The sequence below is a fragment of the Macrobrachium nipponense genome, chromosome 24 (assembly GCF_015104395.2).
Source record: "Macrobrachium nipponense isolate FS-2020 chromosome 24, ASM1510439v2, whole genome shotgun sequence".
Classification (NCBI taxonomy): Eukaryota; Metazoa; Arthropoda; class Malacostraca; order Decapoda; family Palaemonidae; genus Macrobrachium; species Macrobrachium nipponense.
In genome coordinates this window covers 8,675,342-8,693,399 of record NC_061091.1, presented here as the reverse complement: position 1 = coordinate 8,693,399, position 18,058 = coordinate 8,675,342, and the positions used below count along the sequence as shown (strand labels likewise).

Below are 18,058 nucleotides of genomic sequence, written 5' to 3'. Positions count from 1 at the left end.
AACTTATAGAAAACAGAGATTTGTAATAAATGGTGAGGAATCAGAATGGGCAGATGTGACAAGGGGAGTTCCTCAGGGTTCCATTCTTGGCCCTCTCATGTTTTTTTTTTTTTTTTTGACATTAATGAGACTGATGTACACTTAACTAGCAGGATAGCCAAATTTGCAGATGACACCAAACTGTGTAAATGCAGCAGACCCAGATACAGTGGAAAGTTTAAGAAATAATCTAAAGAAAATATGAGTGGTCAAAAAGATGGCAAATGCCTTTTAATTTGGATAAGTGTACGTTTAGTGTTACAAATAGGAACAAACAACCCTCTGCCAACTACATGCTGCTTGGGAATGACATAGCGTAGAACAAGAAGAGGACCTTGGAGTCATTATTACCAAGGACTTAAAATCCACAAAACAGTGCATAAAAGCTGAAAAGAAGGCACAGAAACTAATCGGATACATAAAGAGACAGTTAAAATACAGAAACAAGGAAACGGTGCTTCAGCTCTACACATCAATAGTTAGACCTCATCTTGAATATTCAGTACAGTTTTGGCACCAACACTAGAAAGGGTACAAGCAATAGTTACAAAGTAAATTCCATCCATCAGGAAAATAGGTACCCAAAGACGACTAGAGAGCATGAACATGTATGACTTAGAAACATGATGATTGTGAGGACAAATAATAGAAACATTCAGAATACTGAAAGGCATAACAAAAGTAGACAGTAACCTATTTACGTTAAATGAAAACCAGACAAGAAATAATGGATGGAAACTAGAACTGAAAAGATACAACACATCCCATTGTGGGAACTTCTTTACATACAAGATATTTGACACAAGGAATAAACTACCACCAAAAGTTGTAAATAGCAACAATGTGGAAGAGTTTAAAAGAAAGCTTGACAACATCATAAGTACACTGTGAATGAACAGTAAAACCTGCTCCAAGAGAGTGAGCATACAATGTCTCCTTGAATAGAATAATAAGTCTTTGATACATCCTAATCCTCTCTCTCTCTCTCTCTCTCTCTCTCTCTCTCTCTCTCTCTCTCTCTCTCTCTCTCTCTCTCTCTCTGACTTGGAATTTCCTTGTTTATGAAAATAGTATATACAACAATTTATGATGAAAGGAGTTTAGGTGGAACTAATTTGTTGTAAAAGTCTTAAAATTTTTGTGAGCAGCACCAACAAAATTCACATAGCATATTTGAAAACCGTAGTTATATAAATGCAGATTTAATATGGGTAATAAGTATAATATTGAGTATTATTTTATTCCTCTTCTAGTCCATGACGTATACTGGGAGATAGTGAAGTTACGACGACAGATGGCTCTGGCTCGACTTGGATTCTGAGGAACTCCTGATGATCTTCAAATATTAAGCAAATGTCATGGCATTTTTGCAGGTGAGAGAGTTGTCACAGAATACTCCAGAACTTATAGCTTGACAAGTAAAATACCCAAACAGAAAAGTGTGCTAGAAAAAACAGCACCAAGAGTGCTAGAACTTTTTAAGTGTAAATAAAATGTACAAGATTATAGTGATTTAGTTTAAGTTACTCATTCTGTAGGACTTAGTAGAATATCTTTTGTGAGATAAAGGAATTTATGATCTGTAATGTATATTATTTCAAGATGTAAATATGCCATTATATTAAAAAATCCTAAAGTTATTTTTCAATCTAACAGTTTTAATAACAGCTATATCGATGGAAACCAGCGAGTACTAGCTATATACATTCATCCATGAAACTTATATTTATGTTCAAAATGTCGTTTCATATTGCTCCCCATCTTTCTGTATGTGGATGGAAAGAATCTTAAAAATAGTGATGATAAGGCTTTAGTGTGTTGACTTTGGGAAAAATACTGTGATAGCAATGAATTCAGTTATGAAATAAGAAGTATCTCTACCAATGTTACTATAGAGCGTTTAGGAGAGACTTGGTTTTATTATGTTGAAATAGGTCTGAGTGCACTTCCATTTAGTTTATCATGAAGCAAAGTAATATTCTAATTCCCTATGAAATACAAGGTCACAGTTTATGTTTGTGTTTGACTATTCAGGTCATTTAAAACATAATTTATGACAAATACTCGCAGTTTGGCACATTGCCCTGCATGAAGTGGTTGCACAGCTAAACTACCTCGTGGAGAATTTTGCTGTTATTATGGTAATTCCCATGTAAGTGTTTTCTGTTTTGTATGGATTTTGTTTATACTTTGTCTCTAATCTTCTTTAAAAGCCAGGTGTGAATAGTGATACACAAATTTTGGGGAATTCCTAATATTTTAAAGGCACTTAAAATTTAATCTAGTGCAACTGGGAAAAGTTTTGAGTTTCTGTAAAGTTATGCTATATCTAGTGCTCACTGCTTCTGCTGGATGCTGTGAATTTCGTCAAGAAAATATTTTTAGTAGATGGCACTGAAACTGTATAGGGCCAGCGATATGTATTTTTATATGAAACGGTGATTATATGCAAAATCCCAGCTCATAAGCTTGTAAGGGAATTGCTGTAATGTTATGCAAATTTTATTAGTTTTTGCATTTTTGTTTTGTGTATTTATATACAGTAAATGCATGGACTATTGCCAAGCTCATTTCAAATGTCAAAGCGTATAACTGTTGAAGTAGTCACAGTGCAGTTCTGTCTGAAAATTTTTATTGTCACTTGTTCATCTTGAACAATCCCAAATTGTAATGTGGAGCAGGTTATGTAATCATTTAATTTACCAGTGATCAACAATATTGATTGATGCTCAACAAGCATAATTTCATTGTTCCTTATGTAAGGGCCATTAAAGGTTTTGCTCGATTCATAACATTTCCATAAATAACTAAATACGTAAATAATTAAATAAATAAAAAAAATATATATAGACTTTATGTATAGTTTACATTAAGAGTAAATTTGTATTTATGCAAAACAAAACAAAAATAATTATTTTTCTAAATTTTTTTCAACTGGTGTACCTACGGAGGTTATCAGTATATACTGTGGAAATTTTATTATAACTTAAATATGCAACCAGTAATTCATTCTTGATGATTTAACATGGTATTTTCTAAATTAATTGAAAATATGCACTTGCACTTCAAACTGTTAAGCATATTGTTTATGAAAGATTCTAAATTAGTTGTTTTACATCTCATTGTTTAGAAAAAAAAATAAGAATAATTAATTTGAAGGAATGTGTGCTTTACGTGAATTTATGGGTAAATATGCGGGGTCCAATATAAATTGTTACACACTAATCTGAAAGCTCAACTTTTTTTTTCCAGTTATAAAATTCAAGGCTTTAGCAGACTGTGTAAGATTTATGTACTGTTATTTGAAGATTGTCCCTATTTTAAATCAGAGACAGGGGTAATGTGATTGTGAATTAATGCCCTTACAGTGTGTATACATTACATAGCCTACTGTTAGTTTGAGGTACTCATACACAAAGCAAAAAATCGTGGTTATATCTGCATTGTACATTTCTGTATCTTAATGTTAGTATTATATTTTCTTGCAACAGTTGTCTTTCATTAGATATACTGAAAGAAATTATTTGCAGTCACAATTATTAATTTTAGTCAATCACAATATTGAAGGTTTAATTTTGTACAATTAGTGAAGTGTGAATCTTATTCCAGCAGCTGATCTGAAAATTTTAAGTCTGATCAAAAGGTTTAAATAATCAGTCTGCTTAACCAGGTGAAAATGATCCCTTCTCATGCAGCATCTCAATCTTAATATGGCATGATATCACATAATAGGTTACATTTTTTCTAATTCTTAAAACTTGCTTATAGGTAAGAAACTGTACTTTCTTTGATTAGAGTAAGAAAATGGGAGTATTTTGCACTTTTCAGAATACATAATGGGAAATGTGCTCTCTGCATAATTTTTCATTTACACCCCCTCAAATTGTATCCATTGTTATGGTTTGTTTGTGTTGGAACAGTTTCATCAGTAAAACAACGTGAATGACAATTGCTCCTAGTTTTTTAATTGATATAACTGTATTTGTATTGTGTAGTCTTCCGAAAGTCTCTCTAGAGGTCATAAATATTCGATACTCATTTTGTTTAGTGTTTGCGAAGACGATCTCAGGTTGTGTGGCTTGCAATTTTCTTTATATCGTTATCAATGTGATTCCTATGTTAAGAAGCAAACCAGATGCCATATTAAACAAATTAAACAAATCGTGTGGAAAGATGTGGTAGAACAAAAGGTGACATGGACTGGACATGAAACAAGTTTTAATATTTTATGCAAAGTATAGTCTATGAACAGTGTAGTTCTGTAAGTGATGGCTCAAGTTTATAGGTCCAAATCTCTTTTGAAAATTTTACCCACACTGAAGAATATGCCATAGATAACTTTAGATTGTATTTTGTGTATTTATTAAAATATATTGTATATGCAGTTGTACATTTTCTGTACAATATCTTGTGTAAAGTAAACCTCTACCTAATTTTCAGCTCGAAAACAGTTTATGATGTATTTAAGCAGATGTTTTCTCTTTCTCTGTTCAAAAATTTTTCGTTTAATCTCAGGCTTTGTTAGAGAAATGACCTTGGATAAAATTCCAAACTCTGTCAGTCTCAAAGTTACATATTTAAACCAATTGGTTGCTAGTATAAAAGTAACATTGATGAAAGAAATGTGTAAATAATACATACTTACAAACTTTATAATCAGTACCTCCACTTTTACAGTTAGTTTTCCCCATACTACTTCCTTTCTCAATTTTTCATGTTGCAAACGTAGGAAAAAGAAATCAGTGGTGATATTGTAAAATACATTCACAATCATTTTTATTGTGAATTCTTACATTTTACTTTACTGGTAAAGTGAACACTTTTATGAATGAATACTGAGTGTAATAAAATATTTATAAGAGTTATTGTTTAATTATCCTTTTCTGTTCACAAAATAAAGTATATTGTATATAAACCATAATGCCAACCAATCAATATTAGACTTGAAATAAAATGTTAACCATCTGGACTTCCTTAATTTATTTTTCTTGTTTTTCATGTATATGACAGTGGAGTGAATGGACTACAGTCCACCTTGTTTTAACCTCTGGATATTTTAGCCCATGTAAATGATTTTGATCCATTTAATACAGGTACAAAATATCTAATAACTTGAAAAACAAATACAGTATATAATGCCTAAAATCTGTTGGTAATAAAATTCCAGTTATAGGTCAATGTATATTGTCTATAGGTCCTGAGCAGCTTTTGTTCTGTTTACAAATACCTCCTCAGCAGCTGAAAAAGTACTTTTTAAATTGAAAACCTACTTAGAACCCACAGAAAATGTGTATTGATACATGACTGGATTTTCAATATTTATATAAAATACCTCACATTGTATACATTACTAAAGGAACCATTTAAAACAAACCATCGTCATCTGAGTCGTCATAGTTTGGAAGGAGGAAGCCATCATCCTCTTCCTCTACCTCTTCATCTGAATCCAAAATGTGTTTTGAAAGGTTGGTGTCACGGTAGTTACCGACAGGCTTGGATGGAAGCTGGGCGATTCCCGACACTCTGTTAGGGCGTGCAAGACCCTCGATTGTGAGTTTCAGCTCTCTTTCCTGTATAAGAGAAATTTTACACCAATTAAAAATCTTTCATATAAAGATGCAGTTATGAAATATATAGAAGAAAGAGGTAAATAAAATTTTAATTAATAAATACTGTATGAGGGTAGTATCAGTTGATTTTTAATCTCGCTATAATTTGCAAACTGAGATCAACCCAAACTATAATTTGCAAACTGAGATCAACCCAAAATGTATTAACTACTACTGATATACTTTTAGCCATAAGACTAAATGAAATGTACCTTCAGAATACAGGATTTTAAAAAAATATCTTGACATAGGCAAAGAAGATCAGACTGTTCAGTAACAGTCTAAACAGCCTTTGAACATTCTCTCAAACTTATCATTTTTAAAGGAAAACAAAATTCAAGAATATAAATAACATCAGCAGTTATTCATTTTCATATTACAGTACAATCAACTTTGTGATTTTTTTTTATCAAGCTGCTACATACTTGACTACTAGTCTTAAAACCTTGAAGCATTACAACGTTTTTTAACAGAAAGTTATGGGCATCTTTCCGTCAAAGTTTTTCTCATATTTCATCATTAGAAATGATCAAATATATACGTACATGGTAAATTTTCAATTCAAATTTTTTAGTTCATTTTACTCAAACCACAAACACACACATAAAAATTATATTTTTATAATGAAATGAAGTTTCATATATACTTATCACACATAATTACATAGCTATAGTTTCCAACTCTTGCAACAGCCTTTTATTTAAAAATCATGGTAGCGCTTCAATAGTTTAGTGTAGATGACGAGCCCCACCCACTTATTGGGAGTATTGGAATCACTCGGCCAACAACCTCGTTCCGTTTGTGCAGTTATGTCCATGAGAGGGGAGGAGGGAGGGTTTCCAAGTCCATAATTACTTGGTAAGTATATATGAATGAAACTTAATTTTATTATGAAAATATAATTTTCATACAAGTAACTTACCAAGTACGTACATAATTGCATACCTGAATCCCACATTAATTGGGGGTGGGATGAATGGACATATTCTACTCCAAAACATTAAGGTATGATAATGACTGAAATAAAAAGGATTGCAAGCATTGAAACAATGCTTGCCATTTCCTTACCTGATAAGAGAGCTATTACAGGTGAATAGTACTGTCTCTGGTTGGTGCTCAACCTGTAGTGGCATGGCATTAAGCTGAGGGTCGCCTCTACATCAGTGGGAGCCTTGTAGCAGAGGGTAGGCCTGATCACTGGCAAGACATAGTACATAAGTGCCCTTGCCCTGGGCGCAGTACCAATATAATCAGACAATGCTGTCACCTACACTGACAAAATTAGACCATTACCCATCCACTAAAAAATGGTGGGTACTCGGGTACAAAGTAACCCCAGGCTCCCCCAAAACTCGACACCCCACATGAAGGTGAAGAGACAGAGGAGAGAGAGAATGCTTCATATACTGCTTCCCGCAATATTCATGCCAGCCACTGATAATGGCCCCAGGGTACTGTATTTCTCAAAAACTGTTTCAACTTTTGTTGAATGCCTTGATGAGGTTAAGATCCAGGTTTGAAAACAGGTCCAGACCTCTATGCCTTAAAACTGAGCTAGGCATAGCTCAATACCCTTTAATGGTGGAAGAGGACAGACATCTAGAGTTCCTCAGATAGAGGTTGAAATCAACTATTTGGGTCAAAGATATCTCAGAAGACAAGACGTTATGTCTGAGACACCATCCTCAAAAAACTGTCCACTTTGCTTGGTAGGCATCACAAGAAGATTGACATCTGCATGTTGCAATAGCTTCTGCAGCTGCTCTTGAAAAGTCTTTTGCTCTGACAAGCTTCCTGTCAGTCTGAAGCCTATCAGAGCAAGAGTGCACAACCTTTGGTGGTATCTCTTGAAGTGAAGCTGTTTGAGGAGCTGCAGTTTTTGGGGTAGTAGCCTTGGTAAGTCCACCAAAAGCCTTAAGAAGAAACAGGAACACTCCATGGGTCAGAACGGGGCTACGAGGGTCATCGAGACGTTGTAGTGAGACAAACTTGTTCAGACTTCCCTTACCATGTTGAAGGGCAGGAAGACACACAGATCCAGGCCGAACCAGTTTTGGGACATGTGTTACGGCCTCTGAGAGAGGTCCGCTTCAGGTTCGATATGAAATAAATAAAAAAATATATATTTCAACACCAACAGTTGAAACTGGGGATACGAATATAGAAAGGAACACTAACACAACAAAGGTTTATTTACAAGCTTACTAACAAAGGTAAATGCAGAATGGTATCTCCTATTTACATAAAAAGATAGAATCTTACACTGCATGTACTGGGGGAACAGTGAGGCAATTCAAATACTTGCTAGTCAATTTGGCAATTCGAAGGGATGGCTTCTCAAACGGAAAACGGTGATTGCAGACGTCCTCTTGACTCCGTATTGCAGAAACTAGTCTTCTTGTAAGGCAGGAACTCCCCAAAACTTCTAGCAGGACCTTTTCTTCTCTGAAGTCTGCTCGACGTCGAGATAATTCGTCCACTCCTGAAGACGACTAGACCGGTATCCAACCAACTCTCGAACAACTCTTCTTCTGATCCTTCGTCGGTTCCTTCATCTCTAGTCTCTCACGGATAATCTCTGCTCCTGCTGATCTCTAACTGATAATCTGATCTGTGGCTCTTACTGAGGATATCTCTCTGTAACTAACTGGAGTCTCTCTTTTACGATCTCTCTATATGCTTTCTTCTACTTCGACCGTCGTATTTATACGGCACTTTGGGGGCGGAGCCTACGGCGAGCGTCACAGACTCGCGAGATTTCCAGAGCTTCCTAGATGAATCTAGACGAGGTATTGCATCAGAAATCGCGGCGTTTCTCCCGACACATTGGGGCGTGTTGAGCTCCACAACACGCCCGACGATTCCAGAACAGCCACGAGAACAGGCGCCTCCAACATGGGCACGAAAGCCTCCTTACTGCCGAACTTCTCGAAAATGCGTTCTCCTTTCCTTTATCTTTCTTTGCTAGGAAGCAATTACCATCACAGCATGGCATCTGTCGCCCCTGCCAGGGGCTGAAGAACAGAAGAGGGGAAGCTGATGGTTTCTTGAGAGGGCAAATAGGTCCAAGGTTGGTTTGCCCCATAATCTCCAAAGGTTGAGACAGACCAGGGAATCCAAGGTCCACTCAGTGGGAAGAACCTGCTTCCAATGGCTTAGTTTGTCTGCTATAACATTCAGTTTCCCGAATAAGTCAAGTGACCAGCGGGCCACAATAGAAGATCCTTTGCTGCCTGGCAGAGAAAAGGAATGAGTGCCTCCCTGCTTTCAATATATGTCAGTGCAGTGGTATTGTCCTTGTGGACAACAACTGTCTTGCTGCAGGTCATGTTTGAGATGCACTGAAGACCTAGATGAATAGCCTTTAACTACCTGACATTTGCATGAAAGTTCTGTTCTTCTGCAGGACCACGTCCCTGAAAATTCCTGACTTCCCAGAAGGGCTCCCAACCTAGATCTAAGGCATCTGAGTAAAAATCTAGGTTGGGACTCCAAGGAAGAAGAGACACCCTGCGTAAGCCTTCTTTCGGACAGCCACCATCTTGGAGGTCCGACTTGATTTCCTGAGTGATGGGAAACATGAGAGTCTGGTTGGGTTTTCCTGTCCTAGCTGCTTTGAGGTAGAATTGGAGGAATCTCCTATGGAGTCTGCCCAGCTTGACGAATGTCTCTATGGATGCTAGAGTCTCCAGTAGGCTCATGCATTGAAGGGCCAAACAAGACGAGAGAGCGAGAAAACTGTGGATCATCTGGTGGCAGTTGGAGATTCTCTTGGGGAATGGGAAACCCAAAAAGTCCAAGAGTTGAGAATCATCCCCAAATAAGAGGATTTCTTGCATCAAAGCAAACTGGGACTTCTGAAGGCTTATGAGTATGCCTAGTTTCTGAGTAAGGTACTGAATAGTCTGCAAGGCCCTTTGTGCACTTCTCTTTTGGAGGGGATCAAAGAAGCCAGTCATCCAGGTAAAGACTAATGTTGATGCCGATCAGATGAAGCCATTTTGCGAGAGGTGCAAGGACTTGAGTAAACACCTGAGGTGCCATAGAGAGGCCAAAGCAAAGAGCCCAAAACTGATATACTTTGCCCTGAAAGATGAAACTGAGATAGTTCCTGGAGTCCAGATGGATGGGAATATGGAAGTGTGGTTCATGTACATCCAACGTTATCATCCAATCGCCTGGGTGAATGGATGACATGACTGACTGGTTTGTCCATCTTGAACTTAATCCTCTTTACAAAGAGATTGAGCGCACTTATGTCGAGGACTGGTCTCCAACCCCCTGATGACTTGAGAACTACAAACAGGTGATTGTAGAAGCCCTCTGTGCAGATGTCCTCACCTTCTTCTATGGTTCTCTTTAGAAGGAGAGAGGATACTTCTTTCAAAAGAGCCAAATACTTCTCTGAGCCTTTTGAATAGGCCATCAAGACAATAGGAGAATTGACTATGGGGTAGCCCTCCTTCAGAACCTTGAAGATCCACTGGTCTGCCCCTCTTGTGACTCCACTTCTCCCAAAAATGGAGATGTTTGGCTCCTACTGGGGCATGAAGGACTTCTTCATTTCTTAGGCAAAGCCTTGGAAGAGATCCTCTTGATGGCTCTAGCTGAGAACCAGACATTGTAGCGGGATCTGGGTTGCAACTTCAGCTTGCTTTTACAAAAGGGATACTGCTAAAGAGACCGTCTTGAGCACAAAAATTTACAAATCCTTGGGGGCGTTTGGAGGACTGCTAAAAGGTTTGAGTGGACTTCTTGTGGAGGTCCAAAGTGATTTTCCTCACTACTGTCTAAGGAAAAGGTGAATGGGATCTAAAGGCAAAAATGATAGTGCTGATTTCTGGGACTGTGATGTGACTCCTCTGGTGGTGAAGGAGCACCAGTTCTCTCTTCTTCAGAACCCTTAAAGAGAAAAGGGGCACAAGTTCCAAAGAGCCATCCTGATGGCTTTGTCTGTGCACAAGAGAACTCTTAACCTATCTGATGTAACATTCTCAACCAAGTCCTTGTAGACTTTGATTTTCTTGGTTGGGGCTCTGACCATACAGTCCAGGAAACTGAAGACCTTGAACACCTTGAAGAGGTTCTTAACCAAGTGGTCAAGTGAAGACTGAGCAAAGGGAAGAGTAAATGAGGCCGGAGAAGCCCCCTTGGGAGGAAGTAGCAATTCCCAAAGGAGCTTCCCCATTGGCATACGACAGGTATCTCCTTTTAATCAGAAAGCCAGTCTCCAATTTCTTTGAGAGCCATCTTGGGGAGCCTGGAGTTATCTTTTGGGAGGCTCCTAATCAGGAAGGTTGATTCAAGCGAGACCGGGTCAGTTGGAGAGAAAAAAGAAGAAAAATTTGCCAACAGGTAATGAAGGAGGGGCAGGGTCTTAGGTAATCTCCTCCTCTTCTCCAGAAAAGATTGGGGACGGGGACAAATCATGAGCAATTTTGGAGGTGGAGCTTTCTTGAGTAAGCTCATAATTTCAGACAACTGATGCCTGATGGGAACCAAAGCAGGAGAAATAGACAGGTGAAGAGTTGGTGCCAGGAACTTGGCTGATGGGGCCAGGCGATCGGGAGCTGGCGTTGGACACTTGGAGTGATAGGGTGCTTAGACAACAGTTGTCTGACATGGTCCTTTGGGCACTTGTGAGCCAAAAGAGGACACTCAACATATGGATGTTCAGGAAAGAATGTCTGAGGACTCCCATGGGTTAGTAAGAAGTCGTGCTAAAGCAAAGACAAAGGGATCCACAGCATAGCTGTAGGAAGGCTGTGGACTGCGAAGCGCCTCCTTGTACCACTTAACAGGCAGCAGAAAAGAGCAGCCAACATATATCCGAGTGCCTCCTCAATGACTGGGACGAATCTAAAAAGCACTTGTGGCTCTTGCTATCGGAATCAGAATCTGAACTTGAGGACAAATAACGCACATCCATCCAAAGGGACGCCTTTCCAACGGCTGACCGTCAAAACCTGGGTTCGTGCAACAGGGTGGGCTGAGGGGCAACTACCCATGGGCAAACCCCTCCAGCCTCTCTTAGACTTAAGTATGTCTTCTCCCAGGTTTAGGGGAGTGGGACAGGGACCTACATCTGGGAGAACCAGCAAGACGAGTAGCCACCTCCTCCACTTGCATTACACCATCACTAAGACACTTTTCCTTGAAACATCTTGTCCATCAGGACTTTCAGGGATGCCCGTAATTCAGATACATTATGCACTACCAGATTTATTTTCTTACTGAACATGGATTCTAGGCTGGCAATGGCATCGGGGTCAGAATCATGGGAGCCAGGCATGAGAGTAATTGCACTGATAGTAGGAGGGCTGGAAATATGATGAGAAAGGGTGGGAATAGGGGAAGAAGGAATACCATGACTAAGATCTGATGTAGGCCCTTCTCTTCCTATCCCTTTCAAGTTTATTGTAGTGAGATTCAAGAACCTTCCGCTTTCTCTCATCCTTAGTACATACATGCCCTTTACATTTACTGCAAATAGTATGTGAGTCATAAGATGACTAACTTAGTCTGGTTCTACAACCCTCGCTATAATAGTGAAAACTAGATGCACTCAAATTGGATATATCTAAGGTAAAAAAAATTTGACAAAAGCTAACAAAAGCTTAAAGGGTAAACAAAAGCAACAATACTTCACTGAAATCCACCGAGAACAACCAAAAACCTGATGAGAAAAGCAGCAGCGTTACTGTAATTTTTAAATAAAAGGCTGCCGCACGATTTAGAAACTATATCTATGTAATTACTTGGTAAGTTACTTATATGAAACTAAGTATTTCTTATAACACTATTTATGTTCCACCATCTCGTGTGTTGTAGCCATTTTGTGATAGATAGGAGAAGTATCAGTTATCTAGAGAGAAAAAATGTGCTTACTTATCTAAAACTATCAGTAAAAAATAGCCAAATATATTGTTTCTCTCTGTTTTGTAATAATTGTTAAAAATGACAAAAAGTTCAGTTCTGATTATGTTTCAGACTATGCACAGGCTTCCAAAAAATACTATAAAATACTTTACACTGAAGACTCTTAGCTGACATATTCCAAAATCTTCCAGATAAGCTTTCCAGTTTCATACACTGAATGCCAGTATCTTTCTTTGCATACTAATAAAGATCTAATAGCCAAATAATGATTAAAATATGTACATACTTAATATGAGATAAAATATACAAACACATTACTGCACTTACCTTCTGTTTATCTAAATATTCTTTTTCCAGTTTCTGTGATTCCTCTTGGGATATGCAAATCACAGGCCTACTCTGTGTTTGTTTAGGATTAAGAGGCCTGTGAAATACAAACTGATGGTTAACTGATCAAAAATGTTTTATACACAAAAACTCCTACAAAATAATCATAGGGCATAACTCACAATACACTATTAAAGCCGAATGTTAAAGAATGTATCTTAAGTCTATGAAGATCAAGAAAATTGTATAAAGTCCTGTACTCCCAGCAAATAAATTATGGTGAAATAAAATAAAAATAATTGTAAAGTGTTATACAATAATATGTTGCGTACATACGTACAACTCTTCAATATTCACTGCACTGTATATTGGAAGTCAGATATAAAATTTAGGCCTTTCGCCTAAATTCCATATTCCAGTCTATTCTACAAGGCATGAAGCTTAAAACTAAAAGTGTACCTGAAAGGTTTGAAAGAAACTTTGGGTGGTCCATTTTGCTCATATTTCTTCTGGATCAATTTGTCTCTCTTTGCCCCAAACTCTGGGTTCTCTTTCAATTTTCCTTCTTCCAGTTTGGAGTCCATGATTTCCAGCTGCTCAAGCTCCCTGGCGATGATGCTTGCTGGATCCTCCTCTGAGTTTCTGTTTTGCAATGTACACAAATAAATTATCTCAGAATACTGTATTGTAATTTATATTTCTCTTAGTTCAACATAAGAATTATTACTCTACCTACTCTTGAATGCCATTTTCTGTGATACCACTAAACAAACCTCTAATCTTTAAATTCACACACTAAGTAATTCTGACTTTTGATTTTCAGTTTACATTATAATGACTGTGTACAGTACTATATTGTATTTTAAATAGAACAATATGGACAGGTATGTGCATTTTGTACATTTGTGGGTTACTAAACATCTTTAGTTTTTTAGAGAATGCAAGTCATCTGCACATCAACTGTATGTCCACAAAGATTGAAAAGAATATATTAATTAACAATGAAAATTCAGCAATTAGTCAAATTTCCAAACCAAAAAACTGCAAAATTCAAGGGTCCACAGTAGTATATGTACTGTAATGCATGGATGATTATTTCTCTTTCTCTGTATTACTAAGTTTACAGGAAGTATTAACCCCAATACAGCAATACCGGACATCCTAACCTGGATCTGCTTTCACGGTGATCAACAGCAGAAGAGTGGTTGGCCATAAGCTCCAAAGGATTGAGGTCATCTTCATCTTCACACAAATCCTCCTTTTCCGTTATTTTACTTCTGTCACTAACAGCATTGTTTGTGAGGCTTCCAGTCCATTCTGCAGTGCAAAACAAATAAGGGTTAGTATTCCAGAGCACCATCATGACTGTGAATCATACAACAACAAACCTTAATGATATACACGCTTCATTGCTAGAGTAAATTAGTAAATGACATTGGAGTGAAAATTTACAAGAATGTCCAGCAAAATTTTTGCTGGCCCACATATACAAAATATGTTAAAATGGTTAGCAATTAATTTTCAGTTTGACTTGATTAGAGTTATTTATATACTATGCAGATGAGGATTAAGTCATAGAATGGCAGTGAGGACTGTTCCCTCACTCACCAGTTAACCACTTTTGTTATCAAGTTCAATGACTGTCTCCACCTCAAACTGAAGGATACTCTTTTGTATAAAACAATGGTTTGTATCTCTACAAGAAAAATAAATAGTAACGTATGGTGCAATTAAAACAATTACACAGCTTTGTGAAAATAATTTATATATTCCTCACGAAGCAACATATGTACACTGAAATTAAAATGAATTTAGAATCTTACCAAATCCATGAACATCATTTTGGTTAGGCACTTTCCTGGACAAGCTTTCTCTTTCTCTGGCTTCTTCAAGAGCTTTGGCAATTTCTTCTTGACGTGCTTGTAGACTTTTTCCTTTATCTTTCAGTTTACATAAGAGGGCTCTAAAAGTAATAAAAAAAAAATCATTATTAGAAAAAATTATCTGCCTCTGGCAAAAATATATATTACTAGGCAATTCTCTATAAACAAACTTTCAAAGATACTTTACTCCATGTATTTCATGCCAATTTTTAACAGAAATATTAAATGTTTGTTTATTACAAACTTTACATAAAAAGACCAAATTGTCTTGAAAGCTTTAAGACTACAAATTACTATCTGTCATAGGCTAACTACAATGCTGGATGTCTGGGCTAACTTTGCTGGACTTCCGAAATAAAGGACCTCTCGGAGAAACAAAAAATTTTAGGCAGACCTGTAAACAGTAAATGCCAAAATACCAAAGACCTTTATTAACCACTGAAATATAAATCATCTAAGTGAAAATGAAGTATGGACTGGTAAGAGAAAGCAACCTGAACAACAGGGAAGGCAAAAAAGCAGAGAAAACTGTGACTGATTAGTCCAAGCAATATTTGCCAACCATAAAATACAAAGTAATATAAGCTATATATATAAGGCCAATTGCAAACAACGCAATTCAAAACCAAATAAAATATGTATGAGCAACATTTAAAAGTTAGAGGTATTGGACAACAAGACTAAAGGAAGTGGGAATGGTGGTGAAGTAAGAGGCTAGGAGCTACAAAGTGGGAGCAGCTAGGGGCCAAAAGGTTACTCCAAACACCATTTATAATTATGATAATACCTACAGTGAACCACTTGAGGTGCATTGATGGTTCTAACACTTGTGCACAGTGCACATCTGAATGGTTAATACTAATACAGGCCTGGGCTAGTTGCCTGAAATCTGAACAGACTAGGCCTACTGTAAAGATAAGAGGATAAAACTGCAAACAGTAAAGTGAAGATTACTACTATGGCCTGGCTCCCATCAGTTACCGACCAGAATATTTCCCACCTTTTGTTTATGATTTTGTTTATGTTTGTTTGTTTATGCCCAAGGGGTTGGTACTAAACACAATGTGCATTTTATGCATAAACTGGTAGTTACTGGACTACAGGGGTGTGGTAGTAGTCTGCAATTTTACCAATAAGAGTTCACTCAGTATTCTGTATAGGGCAATGCTTAGTCCTTGTTCCTAAACCTGGGTATGGTAACCTAGGCGTAAGCCTACTATATTTAGGTCTACCTGTGAGTATGTTTAGCATAGCCTACATACTAACACATAAAAACAAAAGATGTTTGCTTAGTTGCTGTTTATCTTGTGGCAAAATATTATGTTTTTATATAAAAGGATTATATATGCTTACCAAGTAATTACACAGCTATAATTTCACTATCCATCAGCAGCTAGAAATTTGGAAATTCGCAGTAGTTTTTTTTTTCTTACTAGGCAACTAACCCCACCCAATTTCAGGGTAGAGAAGAACCAACTCAGCAAGGAGTTCAGTTGTTTATGCCCTTTCCATCCATTTGAGGGGAAGAGGAGGAGCTTTGATTATCTAATTACTTGGTAAGTATATATAAAATTAATTTTATTACAAAAATATAATTTTTATATAAGCTACTTACCAAGTAATTACGTACATAGCTGAATTGCACATCGTGGGAGGTGGGATACATGGATATAATAATATATTCCAATTCAAAGTAGAGAATTAAATGGAAAATACAGAAAATGATTGTTGGTTCCTTACCTGTTAAGAGAGCTGCTACAGATAGCCTAAGTAGCTACTACCTCTGGATGGCGCTCATCTTAACTCGTAGAGACATGGTGGTATAGCCAGGTGTCGTCTTCTAGGTACTACAGTAGAATCATTTGCACCTGAGGAAATGTCTGTGGCTAGCAAGCTCTAAAAGAATAATGGCCCTGCCCAGGGCTCAGTATCATAACACATAGAAAAACCAGAGTAGCCTAATCAAAGTAGGGTAAAGCACCGCTGTGCAACCACTGATCTGAAGAAAGACCACTTTTGCACTCAATATTTAATTGGTGAAACAACAATACAATTGAATATTTAAGCATACCATTCAAAAGATTGAAGTTTCGTCAACAAAATTTGATACTACCTTACGAAGTAAAATATGCATGTGAAGTCTTCGTAAAATATTAGGTATGTGTTCAAAGCAGTTTTTAAATCCAATATGACGTGGTATAGTTGTGAGTGCAATTCAGTTCTACAATCGCAGCCACATCCTTCCCAGTGCTCATTTGAACAATATACCTATGCATACCTAGGTATATTATAGTATGTAACATTTAGGAGTAGAAGTCTCAAGGTGTTGCTTCCACGGAGGTTGACTTGTGACTGACGTCTAATTCAGGTTACTGGAAGTGCTAGTTATTTTTTCGGGAAAAGTGATTGCGCAACCGTACAGGTGGTCACCTGGCTGCACAGCAGTGCTTTACCCTAGGCTAGTCACCAAAACCATATCAAAAAACCAATGTTTCCTTTCAAGAGGGATCCTAGGGTCAAAGCCCCCCCTCCCAGGTAACACAGAATACTAGGTTAGGTTAGGTTGGTTAGGCCTAGTATGACAGCCTAACCTTCATTTCGCCTGTTTCCCGCAAAAGGGGGTTAGCCCCCGGGCCAGGTAACACGGCATAGGTACTACTAGGTTAAGGTAGGTTAGGTGGGTTAGCTACCTACCTAGGTATATTTGATTAATTGTTGTTTAGTATATTAGTATTACCAAAATTTAGAAATAGACCTACCTGTTATTCAGGACACTTTGATTGCGTTCGTAGACCTCCTCCAGTTCGAGAAGAGTCTTTTTCTTGAGGTCTCCCAAATATCCCTGCTTCAGCTTGGGGTCTTTTATCCCGACGTCGTCACCTTTATTCGGGAGAGTCTTCCATTGCCGGCTGACGAGTTTGTAGACAGGGATGTCTGTCATTTCTCACTTTTCTATGGTGAAAGGTTAAGTATGTCTCTGACGGACACTGAAAAATGTTGCAAGTTTGGTCAGGTAGTGCATGGTAGTAATCGTGGAAGCTTGGCTATGCATCGCCACCTCCTTACTTTTGTTGTTCGAAGACTATTGGCTTTCTTTTTCTATTTTCTTCTCCATCTTTTAAAAAGGTTTCTTTTTTTCATCATAATCTATTTATGAAATAAACTTTTTCTATGCAACGCATCCTCATTAATTTTGTTGCTCAAGCACTATTGGCTTTTCTCTCAGTTTGTTTCCACTTTTCCTCCATATCTTTTATAGGACTTCTTTTTTCCCTTTTCTTTATAATTCGTTTCTTAAACAAACCACATCTGATTTTTACC

The 18,058-nt window shown here is 37.4% G+C and overlaps 2 protein-coding genes across 7 annotated transcripts in view; one reads left to right on the top strand and one right to left on the bottom strand.

Moving 5' to 3' along the window:
- Positions 1-4,900, top strand: part of LOC135205425 (guanine nucleotide exchange factor for Rab-3A-like) — a 246,901-nt gene extending 242,001 nt beyond the window's left edge. For all 6 annotated transcript variants that reach the window (XM_064235983.1, XM_064235984.1, XM_064235985.1 and 3 more), the window contains one exon: positions 1,293-4,900. In XM_064235983.1, the coding sequence (XP_064092053.1) occupies positions 1,293-1,360 (68 nt within the window). In that variant the 3' untranslated portion in view covers positions 1,361-4,900. The remainder of the gene's footprint in view (positions 1-1,292) is intronic.
- A 104-nt stretch (positions 4,901-5,004) lies between these two features.
- On the bottom strand, positions 5,005-17,870 carry LOC135205426 (uncharacterized). The gene is made up of 6 exons (XM_064235990.1): positions 17,497-17,870; positions 14,678-14,817; positions 14,021-14,171; positions 13,314-13,496; positions 12,855-12,951; positions 5,005-5,609 (listed from the first exon to the last, which is right to left on the bottom strand). The coding sequence occupies exons 1-6, from the start codon at positions 17,676-17,678 to the stop codon at positions 5,403-5,405; spliced, it is 960 nt and encodes a 319-aa protein (XP_064092060.1). The 5' UTR covers positions 17,679-17,870; the 3' UTR covers positions 5,005-5,402.
- Positions 17,871-18,058: the final 188 nt, after the last annotated feature.